Source organism: Antechinus flavipes, chromosome 3 (assembly GCF_016432865.1).
Source record: "Antechinus flavipes isolate AdamAnt ecotype Samford, QLD, Australia chromosome 3, AdamAnt_v2, whole genome shotgun sequence".
Lineage (NCBI taxonomy): Eukaryota > Metazoa > Chordata > Mammalia > Dasyuromorphia > Dasyuridae > Antechinus > Antechinus flavipes.
Window position 1 is genome coordinate 555,205,103 of NC_067400.1, and position 19,047 is coordinate 555,224,149.

Here is a 19,047-nt window from a genome sequence, read left to right on the forward strand (position 1 = left end):
AGCAGACACCAAGGAGAATCAAAATATTTAAAGGACTGGAATCTCCTATAAAAGTAAAAGAATGAAGAATGAATAAAATGAAAATTTTCAGAAATACGATAACTGTCCTTAAATATTTAAAAATTTATTTCAATGAGGGGATGAGATTATTCTGTCTGGTCTCAGAGAGCAAAAATGAAATAATGGGAAGGAAAAGGAAAAGAAAGGAAAAGATGGAAACACACACACACACACACACACACACATGCACAGAAACAGAGAAAGACAGAGAGAGAGAAAGAGAGACAGACAGACAGACACAGAAAGAGAGACAGACACACAGAGAGAGATAGAGAGACACAGAGAGAAACTAACTTAAAATTAAGAAAAATGCCTACCAATTCAATCGAAAATGGAATTGGTTACTTTCAATGATGAGTTCCTCTTTTCTGGAGTCCTCAATTGAAGGTTTAATTATAACTCATCAGAGTAGCTGCAGAAAAAGTTATGTATTGAATACATGACCTGTGAAGATTTATTCATTTTGAGATGATGTTATTCATTTATTTAATAAATCAATCATTGAATAATTAAAAGACCAAAGAAATTTGGAAATGTGCTTGAATGTGGAGTAAGGCAAATATTCTGCAAGTCAGATGTGCAAAAAACATATCAGCAGAATATGAAAATAAAAGAGAATCCATACTAGCAAACGATTGAGACATAGAAAACCACTAAAAGTTATTGTAATTCATGAAGTAGAAGTAAAAAAAAAAAAGAAAAGAAAAGAAAAGAAAAAAGAAAACCAAATAAGCAAATAAACAAACAATAAAAACAGAGTATTAGAACCAGGACTTATAGATATATAAAGGGAAAAAATACAGGTATCTAATAATTTAAGGAAGGAGCCAGTAATAAGCCACCAAGGAAAAGAAAGAAAAATATCAGTAAGGATAACACATACTATATATCACAAGCAAATAAAATGATTGTTTAGATTGCCCATTTTCCTTAAAAATGTCATATTTATTTAAAGTAGATATTGAGATTGGTTATGTGGCTTTAAACATACTATATCTATGTGAGGAAGCAGATGAGATAGTGAATTTAAAAAATAAAAGATTCTGGGGAAAAAATACTATCCTTATCAGACCTTCTTCAGACCCAGTTTTCCAAGGACCTTCTCTCTGATTTGACGAGTCTTCACACAGTACACAATAGGATTCATCAGTGGAGGAACCAAAATATAGACATCAGCAATCAGGATCCTAATTAATGGTGACCCATGTTTGGCAAACCGATGAACAATAGCTAAAGTCACAACAGGAACATAGAAAATAAGTACAGCACAGATGTGGGAAACACAGGTGTTGAAGGCCTTTAATTGCTCTTGTTGAGAAGCAATGCCTAAAACAGTCTTCAGGATCATTATATAGGACAACAAAATCAATACTAAATTCAGCATTCCTAAAAGAGCAACGAAGAAGCCATAGATGACATTGACTCTGTTATCAGAACAGGCCAATCTCATTACATCCTGATGCAAACAATAAGAATGAGAGAGCAGATTTTCCTTACAAAATCTCAGCCTTTTTAGAGTGATAGGGAATGGCATTATAAATGCAAAACAGGCAATGGCAAAGAACAATCCAATTTGCATGACTCTGACACTGGTCAGAATGGAGCTATACCTTAGGGGATTACGGATGGCTATGAAACGATCAAAGGACATGACAACAAGTACAGAGGATTCCATGGCAGTGAAGGTATGGATGAAGAATTCCTGGGCAATGCAAGCATCAACAGAGATTCCTGGACTGTTGAACAAGAAGATTCTCAGCATGGTTGGCAAGGAAGAGAAAGACAGGCAAAGATCTGAGAAAGCCAGCATGGAGAGAAAATAATACATGGGTTCATGGAGAGAAGGTTCTGTCTTGATAATGAGGAGGATGGTAGAGTTTCCCACTATGGCAATGATATACATGAGGCAGATGGGAATGGCTATCCAGATGTGCTCATGTTCCATTCCTGGCATCCCAATGAGGAAAAAGGTAGAAATCTGAGCCTCAGTGATGTTGAGAGAGAACATAAATGTCAGAGGTGGGAAGTAATGTTTGGATGGCAGATCTCATACCCTGAAATGGACAAAAAACAAAACAAAACTGATTGATGGGTTGAACAAGATACCATCGAAGATGCATTCTAGGTATAATAATCTCCATTTTGATTCATCACCTGTACCTCTTACCCTTATGTCCTCTAGTGTTCACTGATGAAAGTGTTTGACAGAGACTGTCTAAGTTATGAGTAAAGACATAGTTACAGGAGAAGAGAGAGGAGAGTAAATTTTTAATTAGCACCTACCATTGTTAGGCACTGTGCTAATTACTTTCCTTTTACAGGGATCTTGGAGAAAGATAAAGATGTGCCTGAGTTCCATAAAAATATCTCTAAAAGAACTGTACTATTGGAAAAGAATTCAGATTTCACCAAGTCCAAATTATATAGTGTGAGTAAATATGTGTGTGTGAGTGAGTGAGTGTGTGTGTGTGTGTATGTGTGTGTGTGTGTGTGTGTGTGTATGAATAACATAGATTTCAGGAGATGAAAGAGTTCTTAAAAAGTTATCCAATTAAATCCCTCCTTTTTATACAAGAGGAAACTGAAACAGAGAATGATTCACCAAAGACTACCCATCAAGTTGATTATGAAAGAATTGTAACTAGAATTCAGGATTCCTACTTCTATCCTTCTACATTGTATTACATTGCATTTGGAGATCTTTAAAGATAGACAGATACATAGATACATAGAGACAGACAAAGGTTGAGATAGAGATTATCATATCAACATTTAGAAGTAGAGCAATAGACATAAATGGTTGTAGATATAGTTGAGGAAAAACATTTAGTGAATGAATATTAAAAAACAACAACAAAGTAGTACATAAGGAAAATGTAAAAAAAAAAAAAAAAACCTAGATTCTTGTGGGATGGGTTTAATTAGTTTTTAAGTGTTTTCAAGTATTTCTACACTTTAAATATACCCAAACTCTTTTTTCTTTTACCCCCATTTTCACTATTTTTATATTAAGCCAAACCTCCATTGAGTATGGGAGAAGGGGGGAAATTGGGACACAGGGCTTTGCAAGGGCTAATGTTGAAGAATTGTCCACTGTTTTGAAAAATAAAAAGCTTTAATTAAAAAAATAAAATAAAATTCAAATATCCTTTAAAAAAGAAGACAAACCTACATCTTTCTCAAAGGTATTTCTAAACTGAGTAGGGCAGAAAAAAGAAGGGTCTTATTGCTATGAAAATTCTTTCTTTGAAAATTTCTGAGGTATAAGGAATTATTGGCTATTTTCTGAACATGGCTCCTGATATTGGCATCAAATGGGAGGAGATTATTCATTTTATCAAGTCATAGCTCAAAGTGCCTATCCAGCTAACTTGTATTAAAACAGACATTTTATATGCAAGTGTTTTTATTCCTTTTTAATATATGGAGGAAAAATAAAGATGAGTAGGGAATATCACTTCTAAAATACAGTGATTGGGATCAAAATCTAAAAAAACAGCCATATTTAGTGTGACATATGACTGTTGAGAAGATATATTATCATTAGTATGATAATTAATCCACAAATATATGTAGGATACTCAATTTCTTCAACAAAGATAATTCTATGTATGGAAGTGACCTTTACCAAAACAAAAAGTAGCCTATATATGCATTAATAGGAAAATAGTATAAAGTTACTTAAAACACATGAAGTTAAATGTCATGCTCAATGTCACCCTGATGATTAGTGCTCTTGAAAGAATTGACGTTCAGATAATACCAACTGTCTATTAAAAGTTGTCATGGGCCACAAAGCCAGCATTATTTTTTTCTATAAAAATCTACTAATAAAAATAATAGTTTAAAAAAGCATATAGTTTATCTTGAGTTTTGTGATTTTACTAGTGTACATTATTTTGCTTCCAATCTAAATTGTTACTTATGTTTTCCCTAAGATATAATTTTCATGCATATATAAATAAAATGTACATCTATGCACATAAATACAAGAACATGAATATACTTATGTATCTATATACATACATGCTAATTATCCACTATCTAGCAGGAGATATAGAAATAGATAAGATGAAAACATAGATACAGGGGGGGGAAAGTATGTGTGTGTATCCTGGTGGTTAATACCTAATCTTCAGATATTGATAACTCTTGCCTTTAGAAAGGCTGGAAATCAGAGACACTTTGTTACTGACTATAAACAGTTCCTTTGGAGATCAGTATGGCACATCTGAATTTTTGTTCCTTTGTAATACATTTTAGAAACAATTGCCACTTCCAAGTCATGGTAAGATTAATGAATCTATTCTTTCTTATTTCTACTATTAACATTTCCAATTGTTATTTTAATAAGAATAACCTATTTCATTAAAACAATAATAATATAAACCCATTGCAATGTCTTCCTTTCCCTAAATCGCAGGTAAAATAGGTTGCCTGAGTAATTTCTAAGAAGTGATTTAAGAAACACTAATCCTTACATAATTGTGAAAGAATACTTCTGTGCTATAAGAAATAATGAGTTCAATGAATTTAGAAAAAAATGGAAAGACTTTCATGAAATAATAAAGAACAAAAATAATCAGAATCAAGAGAACACTGTATATAGTAACAGCAATATTGTTTTAAAATGATTTTGAGTAAATAAGCTATTGTTTATTATAAGTACCTAAATTAACTGTAATGATATGAAGAATGATGCTATCTAAATCCAGGGAAAGAATTAATAAAAAGAAGTATGTATAGAATATTTTTACAAAAATATATTTATTTGTGTCTAATGGTAGTCATTATGACTAATATCATATTGGTGAAGCTATCAAGTTGGTCCAGTTATACTGGGAAATTCATTTGGAATTATGTTAAAACAGTGAATTTAGTTTCTGAAATCCTTGATGCAGAGATCAAATAGCTAGATATATCCCCAAGGAGGTCAAGGGCAAAAAGTACTATATATGCAAAAATATAAAACATCAAAAAACTGGAGGTAAAAAGATAACTACTAACTGAGGAATTTCTGAATGAATCATGTATAGAAGAGTGTAATGTGGTATTATTGCTCTGTAAGAAATAAAAGATACAAGCTAGAGGAGAATTGGTAAATATGCAGATTATGCTTAAAAAGGGAATATCAACTAAAAAATTCAATCCCATTTCCAAATGGAAAATTGAGGCAAATTAAATGGATTGTTAATTGTTAACAATTTGATAAGCTATAGAAGGGGAAATAAAAATAAGTTGTCTAATGGTAAATCCAGAGCTGTTTCCATTTTATAATATTGCAACCTTTTAATCTTAAAATTGGCGGAAAGTTCACAGAAATATTGCTATTGTTGTTGTTTATACTTATTTCTTGAAGACAAACATGACATCAGGGAGGTGATGAGATAAATCATTTCCTGGATAAATAATTATCTCAAAACTTTGTAATAAGCTCAGAGAATATTGAAAAATCCCCCATAACTAAAATGTGGAAGCTCTTGAAGGAGACTCCCCTCAAAGAAATGAGTTCACTCATTTGGTTAGAACTCTGGTGTGAACATTTACGCTGTACTTAAACCTGAAGGAGCCTTCTCCTTCAGACATATATTACTTTAAAGTGGGGGTTCAATAAGATAAAGCTTTTGCTTCAAGATTTGCTTTTTCTTAAAGATTCCTTTCAATAGAGGAACATTTTCCAATGAATAGAGAACTGGACTTAACGTTAGAAATGTCTGGATTTGATATTTTCTCAGACTGTTATATAGCTATGTGTCCCAGGAAGTTTTCTTTTTTAACCTATGTGAGCCTTAGAGTCATGATTTTTTTTTTTCCTATAAGAATGATAATTTTACGAACTCAAAAGGTTGTCATCAGATTTAAGCAAAATACAGTAGACTAGACTACTTTGTAGATCAGCTAGGTGACAGTGAATAGAGTTCTGGTCCTGAAGTCAGGAAGTCTTATTTCCCTAAAGTCAAATCTGACCTCAGACACTTACTAGCTATGTGAACTTGGACAAGTCATTTAACTCTGTTTGTCTTAGTAGCTCATCTATAAAATGGGATAGAGAAGGAAAAAGCAAACCACTCAAGTGTCTTTCCCAACCCAAATTGGCAATTAAAAACATATGGTTTTTGCTAAGAAACATCCCCCCCCCCCCAAAAAAAAAATAAAACAGGAGAAATGAAGAGCTGTATAAAACTAAAAGTTCTGAACAATAACAAGAACAAAAAGTAGATATTCTAAGACTTGATACTATATAAGTGGGAATAATTTAGTGCTTCATCGTCACTATTGGTTATAGTAGGAGAAATTCTAAAATCATGCCCATATTTCTTGTCATTTTTTATAGGAAATACCAGTTATAGATGCCCATAGTGTCTGGAGGCAAGTTAGGAAAATGAAAAATCTTCAACAATTTAATTCAGTTCATATCTGCAAGTATTGTATAGTGAAAGCTTCTTAATAAGAATTAAGAGAGAGAAATACACAATGAAAAACTCTCCTTGCCCTCAAGGAGGTCACATACTACTGGGGGAACACATTACTTATCCAGAGAAGGAAATACTGTATAATTTGAGAAAGAATGAAAAATTAGTATCTTGGGGCATAAAATAAAGGTTTCTCCATAAAAGGTGGCCCTTGAGAGAGAATGGAGATGGAATGGTTTTCAGGATAGAGGACTGTTTAGTGAACAGTCAAGAGCCCACTTTACTTTTAACATAAAGTGAAAAATTGCAATATGAAATAAATCTGAAAAAGTGGCTCACATCCAGATGGTGAAGAGCTTTCAACACCAAGCTGCAGATGCCCAAATTCCTGGAGAAGGTCAGTGAACAGGAAGCTGTGGAGTAATGTCCTGGTTACATTCCTCTTAACTCCTCAAAATTGCTAGGTATCCATTTGATTAGCAACATCCTTAACTTAGAACCCACCTCCCTATTTCTTCCTTAGATACTTTAAAAACTCATTGGTTTAGCTGATTCTCTAAAATAAGCCAATAATTGAATTATGATCTTGCAGTGTCCTACTCTGAACTAGCAATTAACTATTTTTCCATCAAGGGGTGAGAAGAAAAAAGAAGAAGAGAGGAAAGAAGAGGACAAAGGAAGAAAGGAAAAGAGAGGAGAGGAGAAGAAAGGAAAAAAGAGGAGAGGATAGGGGAGGAAAAGAGAAGAGAAGAGAGGAGAAGAAAGGAGAGAGAGGAGAGGAGAAAAGAGAATAGAGGAGGGAAAAGAAGGGAACAGAAGGAAAGAGGAAGGAATGAAAGGGAATAGAAGGAAATGGAAGAGAAAGAGAAGGAGAGAGAGATTAAATTATAATCTAGTTTGGACTATCCTAAAAGGAAATTGAAATAAGAAAAATACAGATTTATTTATTTTAATTGGGCCAGCATCAAAAAATAAACTGGAAAAAAGTCCTGGAAAGAATGCTGAAGAGAGGAAACTTGAAGTTCGGGAAGTAATGTACATTTTTGTGGTGACAAAAAATCTCATAAGGATATTATTTGAATACAAATGAACTTTTTCACATTTATCACTATTATTGAATACTCAGTGTCAAGAAAGGGAACATTTGAGAGAATTAAGTATAGTAGGGCTCAATTCCACTAACTTTAGATCCCAAAGAGGAGCCCACATGATCTTACAGGGATAGAAAATATTGAGATATAATATTTCAAACACGAATCTACTATTTGAATAGCCACAAAAGAAGTAATATGATTAACAAAAAATAAGCACAGACTTCCCATGAAAACTTCCATTTACCAGAAAGAAATCTACTGTATTAAGAAGCAGTAATCAAAATTAGACCACTCACCAGATTAGAAGCCCCTAGATAGATATGTAGGAGTAAAGGATAGATGCTGGAAAGGACCCAGTGCTTTTTCTGGCTCTATCATGACAGTTTATTGCAAATGCTACTCTCCACCCCCTCCTCCTTGCCTTCTGATGTAGAAACCTCTGGGGAAACTAATTTTGCTATCTCTGGTTTCATAGTAAACACAAAATTTCCTAAAGAAAAGCCCAGAAGAATAGAAAATGAAAATGTTTGGTCCTTTGGTTTTTAGATTTCAATAGAATTGAAAAAGAATTTAGTGATTAAGAGGGCATTTATGACATTAGGGAAAACACTTTAAGTAGCTTGAGTCTACAAGCCAAAATAGTTTGCAAGATGAGGAAATTTTTTTTTTCCCAAAAGAATTAAAGTGGATGTTATGGACTATAAAGTGCATTATAAAAAAACTAGGATATATTGTTTTTGGGACAATGACAGTAACCAACTAGAGTGCAGGATGGACCTTGATTAAATAAGACTTAATTTGATAGATAGTTGGTTAGTCCAGTGGGGAAGCATGTATCAACACCATGCCCTCTATAGAAAAACAAAGTCATTCCTTCTGCTAAAGATATGTATTTAAAAAAAAAACTCATTTCTAGAATTTAAAAAACATTAATTTCTCTTCTGATTAGGAAAGCATTACTGGCACTTCTGAGAATCCAAATAAAGATAGCAACTGTTGGTCATACACAGATAAATAGAGAAAACGAATCATATGTTCACTCACATTTGGCCACATGGTTCTCTTAAGACAAAAGAAATTCTGGCTCTTAGATAACTAGATCTAACTCTTTATAATTAATTCTCCTTTGTACTGTGTTAGCCATTTACTTGACTTCCTAAGTCCTGTAATGCCTCTATACTATAATATTTAGAAAACTCATTGAAACTATTACCACTCATATGAAAGAGTGTTCCAAATCACTATTGATCAGAGAAATGCAAATTAAGACAACTCTGAGATACCACTACACACCTGTCAGATTGGCTAAGATGACAGGAAAAAATAATGATGAATGTTGGAGGGGATGCGGGAAAACTGGGGCACTGATGCATTGTTGGTGGAGTTGTGAACGAATCCAACCATTCTGGAGAGCAATCTGGAATTATGCCCAAAAAGTTATCAAACTGTGCATACCCTTTGATCCAGCAGTGTTACTACTGGGCTTATACCCCAAAGAGATACTAAAGAAGGGAAAGGGACCTGTATGTGCCAAAATGTTTGTGGCAGCCCTGTTTGTCGTGACTAGAAGCTGGAAAATGAATGGATGCCCATCAATTGGAGAATGGTTGAGTAAATTGTGTTATATGAATGTTATGGAATATTATTGTTCTGTAAGGAATGACCAGCAGGATGAATAGAGAGAGACTTGGAGAGACTTATATGAACTGATTCTAAGTGAAATGAGCAGAACCAGGAGATCATTATACACTTCAACAACGATATTGTATGAGGATGTATTCTGATGGAAGTGGATCTCTTCAATAAAGAGAGCTAATTCAGTTTCAATTGATCAAGGATGGACAGAAGCAGCTACACCCAAAGAAAGAATACTGGGAAATGAATATAAACTATTTGCATTTTTGTTTTTCTTCCTGGGTTATTTATACCTTCTGAATCCAACTCTCCCTGTGCAACAAGAGAACTGTTCAGCTTTCATACATATATTGTATCTAGGATATACTGCAACATATCTAACATATATAGGACTGCTTGCCATCTAGGAGAGGGGGTGGAGGGAGGGAGGGGAAAAATCGGAACAGAAGTGAGTACAAGGGATAATGCTGTAAAAATTTACCCTGGCATGGGTTCTGTCAATAAAAAGTTATTATTTAAAAAAAAGGCTTAATGTTGAAAAATTATTCATGTATATATTTTGAAAATAAAAAGCTTTAATAAAAATATTTAGAAAACTCATAACATAGTTTGTTTTAGTAATAATAGATAACTTAATCCAATAGATTTTTAAATCCAGAGTCAGCAAGATTTAAGTTGAAATGCCACCTTTGGACTTCACCAGATGTAGGACTTTTGGAAAAGACCTCATTTACCTTAAGAAGCCTGTATTTTCCTCATTCGTTCAGTGGGGATGACAAGGTTATTAGAACTAAACATCACAAGGTCATTCAATCATTCTTTGTATGGCACAAGCTCAAATCCTATCTCCATCATAGTTCTAATTCTCAGGACACTCTTTAGCTTATCAATATCCCTCCCAAAATGCTCATAAATGAATATTTAATCCACGTATGGGAGGAAGGATAGAAGGATAATCACAATCCAGTTTTGTCTGATCCCATAGAGGAGTTTTAAAATCCAGATATACTATATCTTCTTAGAATCCATAGATAAGTGGAGAAATGGGAATATGGAAAGATCAAGAGTTAGGAGGTTGGAGAATGCTTTCGAATAACTAATATTGATCCTTTTTAAATCTTGAGAAAAAGAAACCTTGGTTGCCCTGGTAATCAGAGAGCTGAGATCTTGATAAGAAAAATCACACAAAATTAAGAAGGCTTAGAATTCCTGGAAGAGTTTACTAAAATGAAGCTTAATAAGTTATTTTCCTTGAGATAAATAACCTTCAAATGAATTATTTTGGGGAACTTTGAAATTTTTTGTTAATTCCTTTCTCACTACTGTCAACTTTCTTTGTTTTATTGTTATTTTTAATATTCCAATAAAAAGCTTTTGCTCAGTTTCATGCACTCATCCTGAAATAGACTTTTCCCCTTTATTCTCTTCCTCAGGAAGATAACCAACTAAAAACTTCTCCTTAACTAAGTCTGTCCTTGGCACTTATATGAAGATCCCTGAAGTTATTACACAGGATAGGGCTAATCAAAGACTTAGTAATAGCTGAGATAAAATTATATTTTCCCAGGGAATGCTTGCTCTCCTGTATTTATATCCATTGTTTTTCTCACCCTTTTTTTCTGCCACTATCCACTCAAGAATCAGGATCACTTACCTTTCTTTATTGTTATTGTCCTTTTCTTGTTCTAGTCTTAACTTCATTTTGTTGTTCCATTGACTATATTAGAGAGAAGTTGATGCTATTGCTGGTTTGTTTTTATTTTTTAAGGCTTTATTAGCATTTCCTGAAGCAGAGGAATTAGTGATCTATTCAGAATGGGCCTGAGACTGGCTGCTTCATAGTTTGAGAAATAGACCAGGCCTTCACTAGGGACCCTACTCATTTTCATCATCACAGTATAGAAAGAGCCAGGCCTACTACAGGGTTTGATCAACAGTTACACTGGCCATAACAGGTTTTTAATTGGTCTGTAAAAGAGCAGAGGGAGCAAATAATGAGGAGTAAAGACCATATTCATTATGAAAGGAACTGGTTTAGAAAGAAATGGCTGTGAAGCTGAATTTTTGGGATTTTTTTTAGACAACAATATAAAAATATGGATTCTATATTTGTCAGGGTAGGGATACAAGGCAGACATCCCACAATTTCCATCTTGCTCATCTGTTCTTTATCATTTTTTCCCAGAAAATTATCTTTCTCTTAAAATCATATCAACTTTGAAACTCACTCCTTCCAAGTATTACTGGTCTTTTGAGACCCTCGTCCCTAAAGAAGGTAGAAAGTAGACATTGAAGAACTCTTCTCAGGTCCCTTATTTAAGTAGAGAACTTCTAGGGAAGATACCTTACAATTTTCTACCACATTGAAGGGCTTCATCATGCTCCCCACACCGGTAACATAAATTTTAGCTTATTCTTACATGTTGTCATTTCTCATTAGATTGTGGGCTCTTTGGAAGCATGAACTGAATTTTGTTTTCTTTTTTATTTCTAGCAGTTAGCACAGTGATTGATGCATAGTATGCATCTAATAAAAGGTGTATTAACTGAATGATTTTACTTCAGGGAACCAATCTTCCTTGGTTCAGTTGTATGTAGATAATTCATGAAAAAGGCAGATGGCTGATGAAAAATTGTGTGAATTGTTACAGAAAAATGAATAACATGACGATTGATAAAAAAAACTCCAGTGCCAGTATTCTAAAGTCTAACTCATGCTGAATACTTGGGGGACAAAAATACTAGCAAACCTTTGGAATTCATCTACACTGGCTTATAGAGAAGAAAATCAGATATGTAAAAATTGGAGCTGTCTGATAATTGATAATTGCACCTTAGATAGTGCTTATATAAAAATATCGAACTGGGAAGCAGTAAACTTTCAGAGTTGCTGAAGTTTAGTGGGAGAAATATTCTTACCAGAATCCACTTAAATCAATATAATCATTATTCAAGATGTAATGACTTGTTTAGTATCAAGAAGTTGAGAACAATCTCTTGATACCATCAATTTTTTGTCTTTCAACATGATTATTGCAAACAAATGATAATAATATTTCAGATTTAAGTAGCACTTTATGGTTTTCAAAATGTTTAACAAATATAATCTCAATTGATTTTCAAAACAATTGATGAACATGTTAGTGATAGGCAGTGGGCCACGTGTTTGGCTTTTCTAGAAGAGACATACATCTCCACCAAATATAATGACTCTAAATTCCCAAGCCACTGGTTTCCAGACACCTACCCCATGATTTTTGGTTAATCCTGAAGAGGGGAAGACTGTAAAACATTTACTGCAAGTACGTCTCAATGTAGAAACAGAAGGAAGTTTCGTACCTTGTTATAACTTCATCTCAGAAGGGATGGAAAGTAAATTCTAAGACACTTAAATTTATTTTCATTAGCTTCAATAAAGAGAAGTCTGCTGAGAAATTGTTATTGTATAAAACACAACATATTGATATAAACTACTCTATACCTACCTGTGGAGAGAACAGGCAACTTTTCTATTTATAAAATAGTCCCAGAGGCTTCAGAGAATCTATAAAGACATCTACCTGGATAATTCATTGCCAAATAATGATTTAGTTGGGACTCTCTGATGGTCAGGTGTATGCTGATAGACATAGATTTCATCATAGTGAAAGATAATCTGTTAATAATAGAAAGATTGCCATATTCAAACAGCAGTTCAAAATTAGACTCTATAAGGGAAGATTATACACTATTCTACAACTACCAGTTCAGATGTTGGGAAACACTGAACCCAAAAGCAATATCTTTTCATTTTATTACTTCAGAAAATCCTGTGCTAGGCACAATTTTAGAATGCAGTTAGCATGATTCCTAGCCTAAATACTGTATATGTTTAGATTTAAGAAGGAAGAAATCTAATTGTTTTGTGGGTTTTGATCAAGCACATCATCATTTGAAATTGGTAGAACAAAGTTATTAATATGTAATAGGAGAGCTAATATAATTGAACCAGAGAGACTATTTTAACAATTTAACAGGAAATATCAGTGAAAAGGATATGAACATAGAGCTATGTCTCATGTAATGTTCATGTAAATGTATAGATTAATTAATGTTCATTACTTCATAAATAAACACTTCATGAGATCATTTAATGCATCCGTCTGCTTTGCTTTTTGTCCCTTTCAGGGAATGCCATCTGCTATTCAAATCTTACTTCCCAACTCTGGTACTTTTGACCACTTTCAACATCACTGAAGTTCAGATTTCCACCTTTTTCCTCATTGGGATGCCAGGAATGGAACATGAGCACATCTAGATAGCCATTCCCATCTGCCTCATGTATATGATTGCCATAATGGGCAATTTTACCATCCTTCTCATCATCAAGACAGAGTCTTCTCTCCATGAACCCATGTATTATTTTCTCTCCATGCTGGTTCTCTCACATCTTTGCCTGTCTTTCTCTTCCTTGCCAACCATGTTAAGAATCTTCTTCTTCGACGCTCCAGGGATCTCTGTTGTTGCTTGCATTGCCCAGGAGTTCTTCATCCATTCACCCAGGAGAGCTTCATTGCCATGGAGTCCTCTGTACTTGTTGTCATGTCCTTTGATCGTTTCATAGCCATCCGCAATCCCCTAAAGTATAGCTCCATTCTCACCAATGTTAGAGTCCTGCAAATTGGGTTGTTTTTTGTTGTTTCCTGTTCTGTGTATACAATGCCATTCCCTATCACTCTGAAGAGGCTGAGATTTTGTAAGGAAAAGCTTCTCTCTCATTCCTGTTATTTGCACCAGGATATAATGAGATTGGCCTGTTCTGATAACAGAGCCAATGTCATCTATGGCTCCTTTGTCGCTATACTAGGTGTGATTAACTTAGCTTTGATTTTGCTGTCCTACATAATGATCTTGCAGACAATTTTAGGCATTGCTTCCCATCAAGATTAAAGGCCTTCAATACCTATGTTTCCCACATCTGTGCTGTGCTGATTTTCTATGTCCCTGTTGTGACTTTAGCTATTGTTCATTGGTTTGCCAAACATGGGTCACCGTTAATTAGGATCCTGATTGCTGATGTCTGTATTTTCATTCCTCCACTGATGAATACTGTGTGAAGATTCGTCAAATCAGGGTCCTTGGGAAATTGGGTTTGAAGAAGGCCTGTTAAATGACAGCAATTTTTTTTTTTCAGAATCTCTTCTTTTTTTTACTCATTCTCAATCTAATGGATTTGGTCTCGTCTGCTTTTCCTACATGGAGAAGGTACAAAACAAACCTCAATATCAACCTGAAATAAAGAGGATGTTCTTGTGAAAAATGGATGTTCCCAATAATGTCATATTATTTGCTTATGATACACAACATTTATTTCTTTTCCCTCAATTACTATGGATGCCTTATTACTGATTCTCTCACTAAACTTTTTAAAGTCTCTATCTTCTTCCCTTTGCTTCTCTATGAGTAGAGGTTTGAATACTAATTCTTTTTTATTATACTTTGTGGCTTACAATAGCTCTTAGTTTGCTCTGTCACAATGGTTTGTTGGCCTGAATTTTTCACTTACCTCCTCATTCTGATATGCTTTTTGCTCATCAGACTTCTAGAATATCTCCCTGACTCAGCTCTGAATATTGATTCTTGATTCAAACACATTTTTTTTTTTGGTCTTTTAACTACACAATGATTGAGTTATTGAATCAAATCATCTCAGAATCTCAGAGAAACCTTCAAAGGTCATTTATTGAAATATATATTTGATCATAATTTTTTGCAACTACTCTGTTGTAAATAAACCTTCAATTGAAAACTTCCCATAAAGAGAAACTCTGTCATTGAGAAATTCAGTTGCTCTGCCCCCAAACCCCAGGCTATAATCATTCTTTCTTAAATAGTTGATGAGATGAAAGTTTTATATCTTTAGGTTATAGACATTCCTTCTTAATGTTTGACAGGAAAAAGTTTTATCCATTATAGATGTCATTAAAATATCAGTAACCTCCCTCCATTGTGTCATCGGAGGGGCATCCCCCACCATTAGGTTATCCCCACCTAGGTATCTCCCCCATTATGTCACTGTTCTTGTTATCCTATAAAAAAGCTTGTTGTCCCAGTACTCAGGACTGGAGGAGACTATCATCTCAGAGTCCAAGATCCATCTGGTCCCAGTATCTCTCTCTATTTAATAAACTATTGAATTGGTCTCTAATCTCTGTCTTGCTAAGTTTCTTCAATGTTACAAGTTATTAGATAATAACTGAATTAACCAACATCAAAGAAGGTCACAACCCCAAACACGGCTCACTCAGTGTTGTTGCACTGTTCGACCAATCTCTGTTAGCACAAGTCAATTCTCTGATTTGCAATAGAACTTTAACTCCCCCTTCTCCCCAGTGGCAGAAAACTAAAAGGGACAAGCTTATTTGAGTTGGAAGAGTAGCACAGTAATGTTCTGCCTGGCAAAAAGAGTTCAGTAAGGGGACACACAAAAAGGGAAATGGGACCACATATATGTGTGGCCATGAGACTATGTGGTCTTCCAAGGCCTAGTATCCCACTGAGGCTAGTATTATTTCTATCCCAGTCACAAAGTGAAGCCTGTTACATGTGTATTGCTAAATGAGGAAGGATTAACAAAATTTAAGGCAAATTTCAAAAGGTTAAAAAAAAATAAGGAAATTGTCATATTTTTTAAAGTTAAATCAATATGATTGAGAAGGAAACATGAATTGCCAATAGAAAAAAATAGAAAATCCACAATTGATGAAGAAGAAATAATAGAAAATATTAGAAATTCTTTTGTCTTTGTAGTAAAAAATAAATAAAATAAATGTATGTTACCAAAAATATATTATATACCTTATTTAAGAGAACTTATATAACCCAATCTGAGAAAAAAAAATTGAAAAATACACAAATGAATTAGTAAGGGGGAGAAGGTAATGAGAAAGAAATAAGATCAGAGGGATTCACAAGTGAATTTAATCAAGCAGTCAAAAAACAATTCCAATAGTAAGTAAATATTTTTGCTAATGTCTGAAAAGATAAGATTCTGTAAAAATCTCTACTGTGACAGAAATATGGCCTTGAAACCTAAATCAGAAAGAATCAAAAGGGAGAAATAAAAATATAATTTAATATTCCTAATGAATAATGATTTTTAAAAATTAAATATGATACCAATAAGATTATAGTAAGATTTTAACAATAACATCTCTATGAATAGGTTTGATTTATACTAGAAATAAAAAAATTGGCTTACTATTAAGAAAACTATAAAAATAATAGACCATATTAGTAATAAGAATAACAAATACCATATCAATAGAGGCAGAAAAGGCCTTTGGCAAAATACATCTCCTATTTCTACTTTCTCTCTCTTTCTCTCTCTCTCTGTCTCCCTCTCTCTCCATCTACTGACAGAGAGGTGGAGGGGTGGGGGGGAGAGAGAGAGGGAAAGAGAAACCATAGAAATAAATGGGAAAACCAGTTAGGTCAGAAATGAAGTCTGATGTTATTACATTTTATTAAAAGCTGCTAAAAAAGCTAGTTATAAAAATAAGACAAGAAAATGAAACTGAGATAACAAAGACAAAAAAGAAATAAACATCACTTTTATAGATAATATGAGGATTTAAATAATGACTGGAAAATCTTAACTTTAGTTGAAAGAATAATTTCAGAAATATTGAGAAATACATAAAATATCCAAATAATTCATTAGTATTTTTGTATATTAACAAAAACATTCAGCTGTGAGAGAGGAAAAAAAAATCAGAATTCATAGTGGATGTCTACTTACTAAGATGCACACAGGAAATTTTTAAATATAAAATAATCTTTACAGTAATAAAGATAGAGCTCAATAGAATATTAATTAATTATGGATAGGTTGAGACAATGTTTTTAAAAAATATTACCTAAATTAATTTATTCAGTGCTCATTTGATCAATCTACCAATTTTTCCCCCAAACATACATTTTTTTCTCAGAAAACCAAACAAACACAAAAACTAAATTCAGCTGGAACTTCCAAAGGATTTGACTTATACATCTACCCTCTCTAAAAAATCTCCCAAACAAACAAACAAACAAACAAACCAAAACAACAGCAAAATTCAGCTGGAGGAACAGAAGTTCCAGGAATTGAAAGATATATATATATATATATATATATTTTTTTTTTTAAGTGTGAAAGAAAGAGGCTAAGCATTGTCACATGGCAAGCTGTATCACAAAGTAATAATCTTCAAAATGATTTGCTGCTGCTTAAAAATAAGATATTGACCAATGGAATGGAATAGATAGATACATGACATGCTGAAATTAAATGAACCAATAACCAAATGTTGGAGAAAATGAAAAAAGCCAACTCTTAAAGATTCATTATTCAACAAAAACTGTAGGCAAATTTAAGAAATACTATGATTAGACATTATAGTGAGACAGCCCCTGTATCTTGTGCTGTTTTCATTATTTACATATAAAAGATCATCTCATAAATAAAAGAAACAATGAAAATATTTCCTTTGAGCTCTCTATAGAGAGGGAAAATTATGACCATACAAGAACTAGAGATGATCATTGAAAATGCAATGGACAATTTTCATTACAAAAAATTATAGAATTTTAGCACAAACAAAATCAATACAGATAAAACATAATGAAAACAGTTAATTATGTGAATGGGGAAGATCTCTTCAGCAAATTACTCTGATAAAAAACTCATTTCTTAGATATATTAAAAAAAGTTTTTGGATTTATAAGAATTAAAGACATTCCCAATTGATAAATGGTTCACATATTTTAAGATGCATTGTATGAGGAAGAAATCCATTCTATCAATAGCCATTAAACATGGCTCAAATATCTCAAATAATTAGTCCTTAGAGAATTTTAATTATACTTAGGGTTCATCCTTATCATATCATATCTTATAAATGATATCAAAAATTGGAAATTGAAAAATATTGAAGATTATTAGAAAACAGGCATGTTATACTGTTGGTATAAATATGATTTCAGTTATTCTATAAATTAATGAAATATACCCTAAAAGTTAAATTATGCATATATTTAATGCAGGGTCATCACTAGAGCTAAACCCCACAAATATCAAAAGAAGTAAAAATGGACCAACATGTACGAAAGATATTTAAAGTTATTTTTGTTTGTAGCAGCAAACAACTGGAAATTAAGGGAATGCCTACTAGAGAATGGTTGAACACCACAGACTACATGAATACAAAGGAACACAATGGTACCATAAGAAATGGGAAGAGGAATGGTTTCAGAGAAATCTGAGAAGACTTATATGAACTGATACAGATTACAGGAAAGAGAAGTAGGAAATTAATTTATGTTTAATAATAATATTATAAAGACAAATAACTTTGAAAAAAGTCTGAACAATGCAATGACCAACCATGATTGCAGAGAACCAATGATGAAGCATGTTCTTATCTTCCCAATACAAAATACAGAATGACACATATTTTGCATATGATCAATGCAGCAAATTGTTTCATTTGACAATGTATATTATCACATATATTTTGTTTTCCCTTTTCTACCCTAGTACCTTGGGATGGGGGTGGGAGAGAAGGAGTAAAAATGTTGTGTGACAAGTAATTCAGAATTTTGAGGAAAATTCATGTTCCACTGGAATAGCTTCTATATTTCATTCTAGCACTGAGATTAATTCTAAGGATTGTCCATCCTGGACTTCTTTGAAGGAGAGGGGGAAAACAATTAAGTTCATATTCTTTAAGTTATGTGTAAAAGTTTAAAAAAACAAGCAAACAAACAGCAACATTAACAACGAAAAAAAAAAGTCTGAACAAAAAAAGAATTACTATTGTCACTCA

The 19,047-nt window shown here is 33.2% G+C and overlaps 1 protein-coding gene and 1 pseudogene across 1 annotated transcript; one reads left to right on the forward strand and one right to left on the reverse strand.

Annotated features, from left to right (window-relative positions):
* Positions 1–1,126: 1,126 nt before the first annotated feature.
* On the reverse strand, positions 1,127–2,068 carry LOC127555304 (olfactory receptor 51A7-like). Its single transcript, XM_051987531.1, has one exon. It carries the CDS (start codon positions 2,066–2,068, stop codon positions 1,127–1,129), a length of 942 nt encoding a protein of 313 aa, XP_051843491.1.
* An 11,452-nt stretch (positions 2,069–13,520) lies between these two features.
* LOC127557436 (olfactory receptor 51A7-like) lies at positions 13,521–14,298 on the forward strand (annotated as a pseudogene).
* Positions 14,299–19,047: the final 4,749 nt, after the last annotated feature.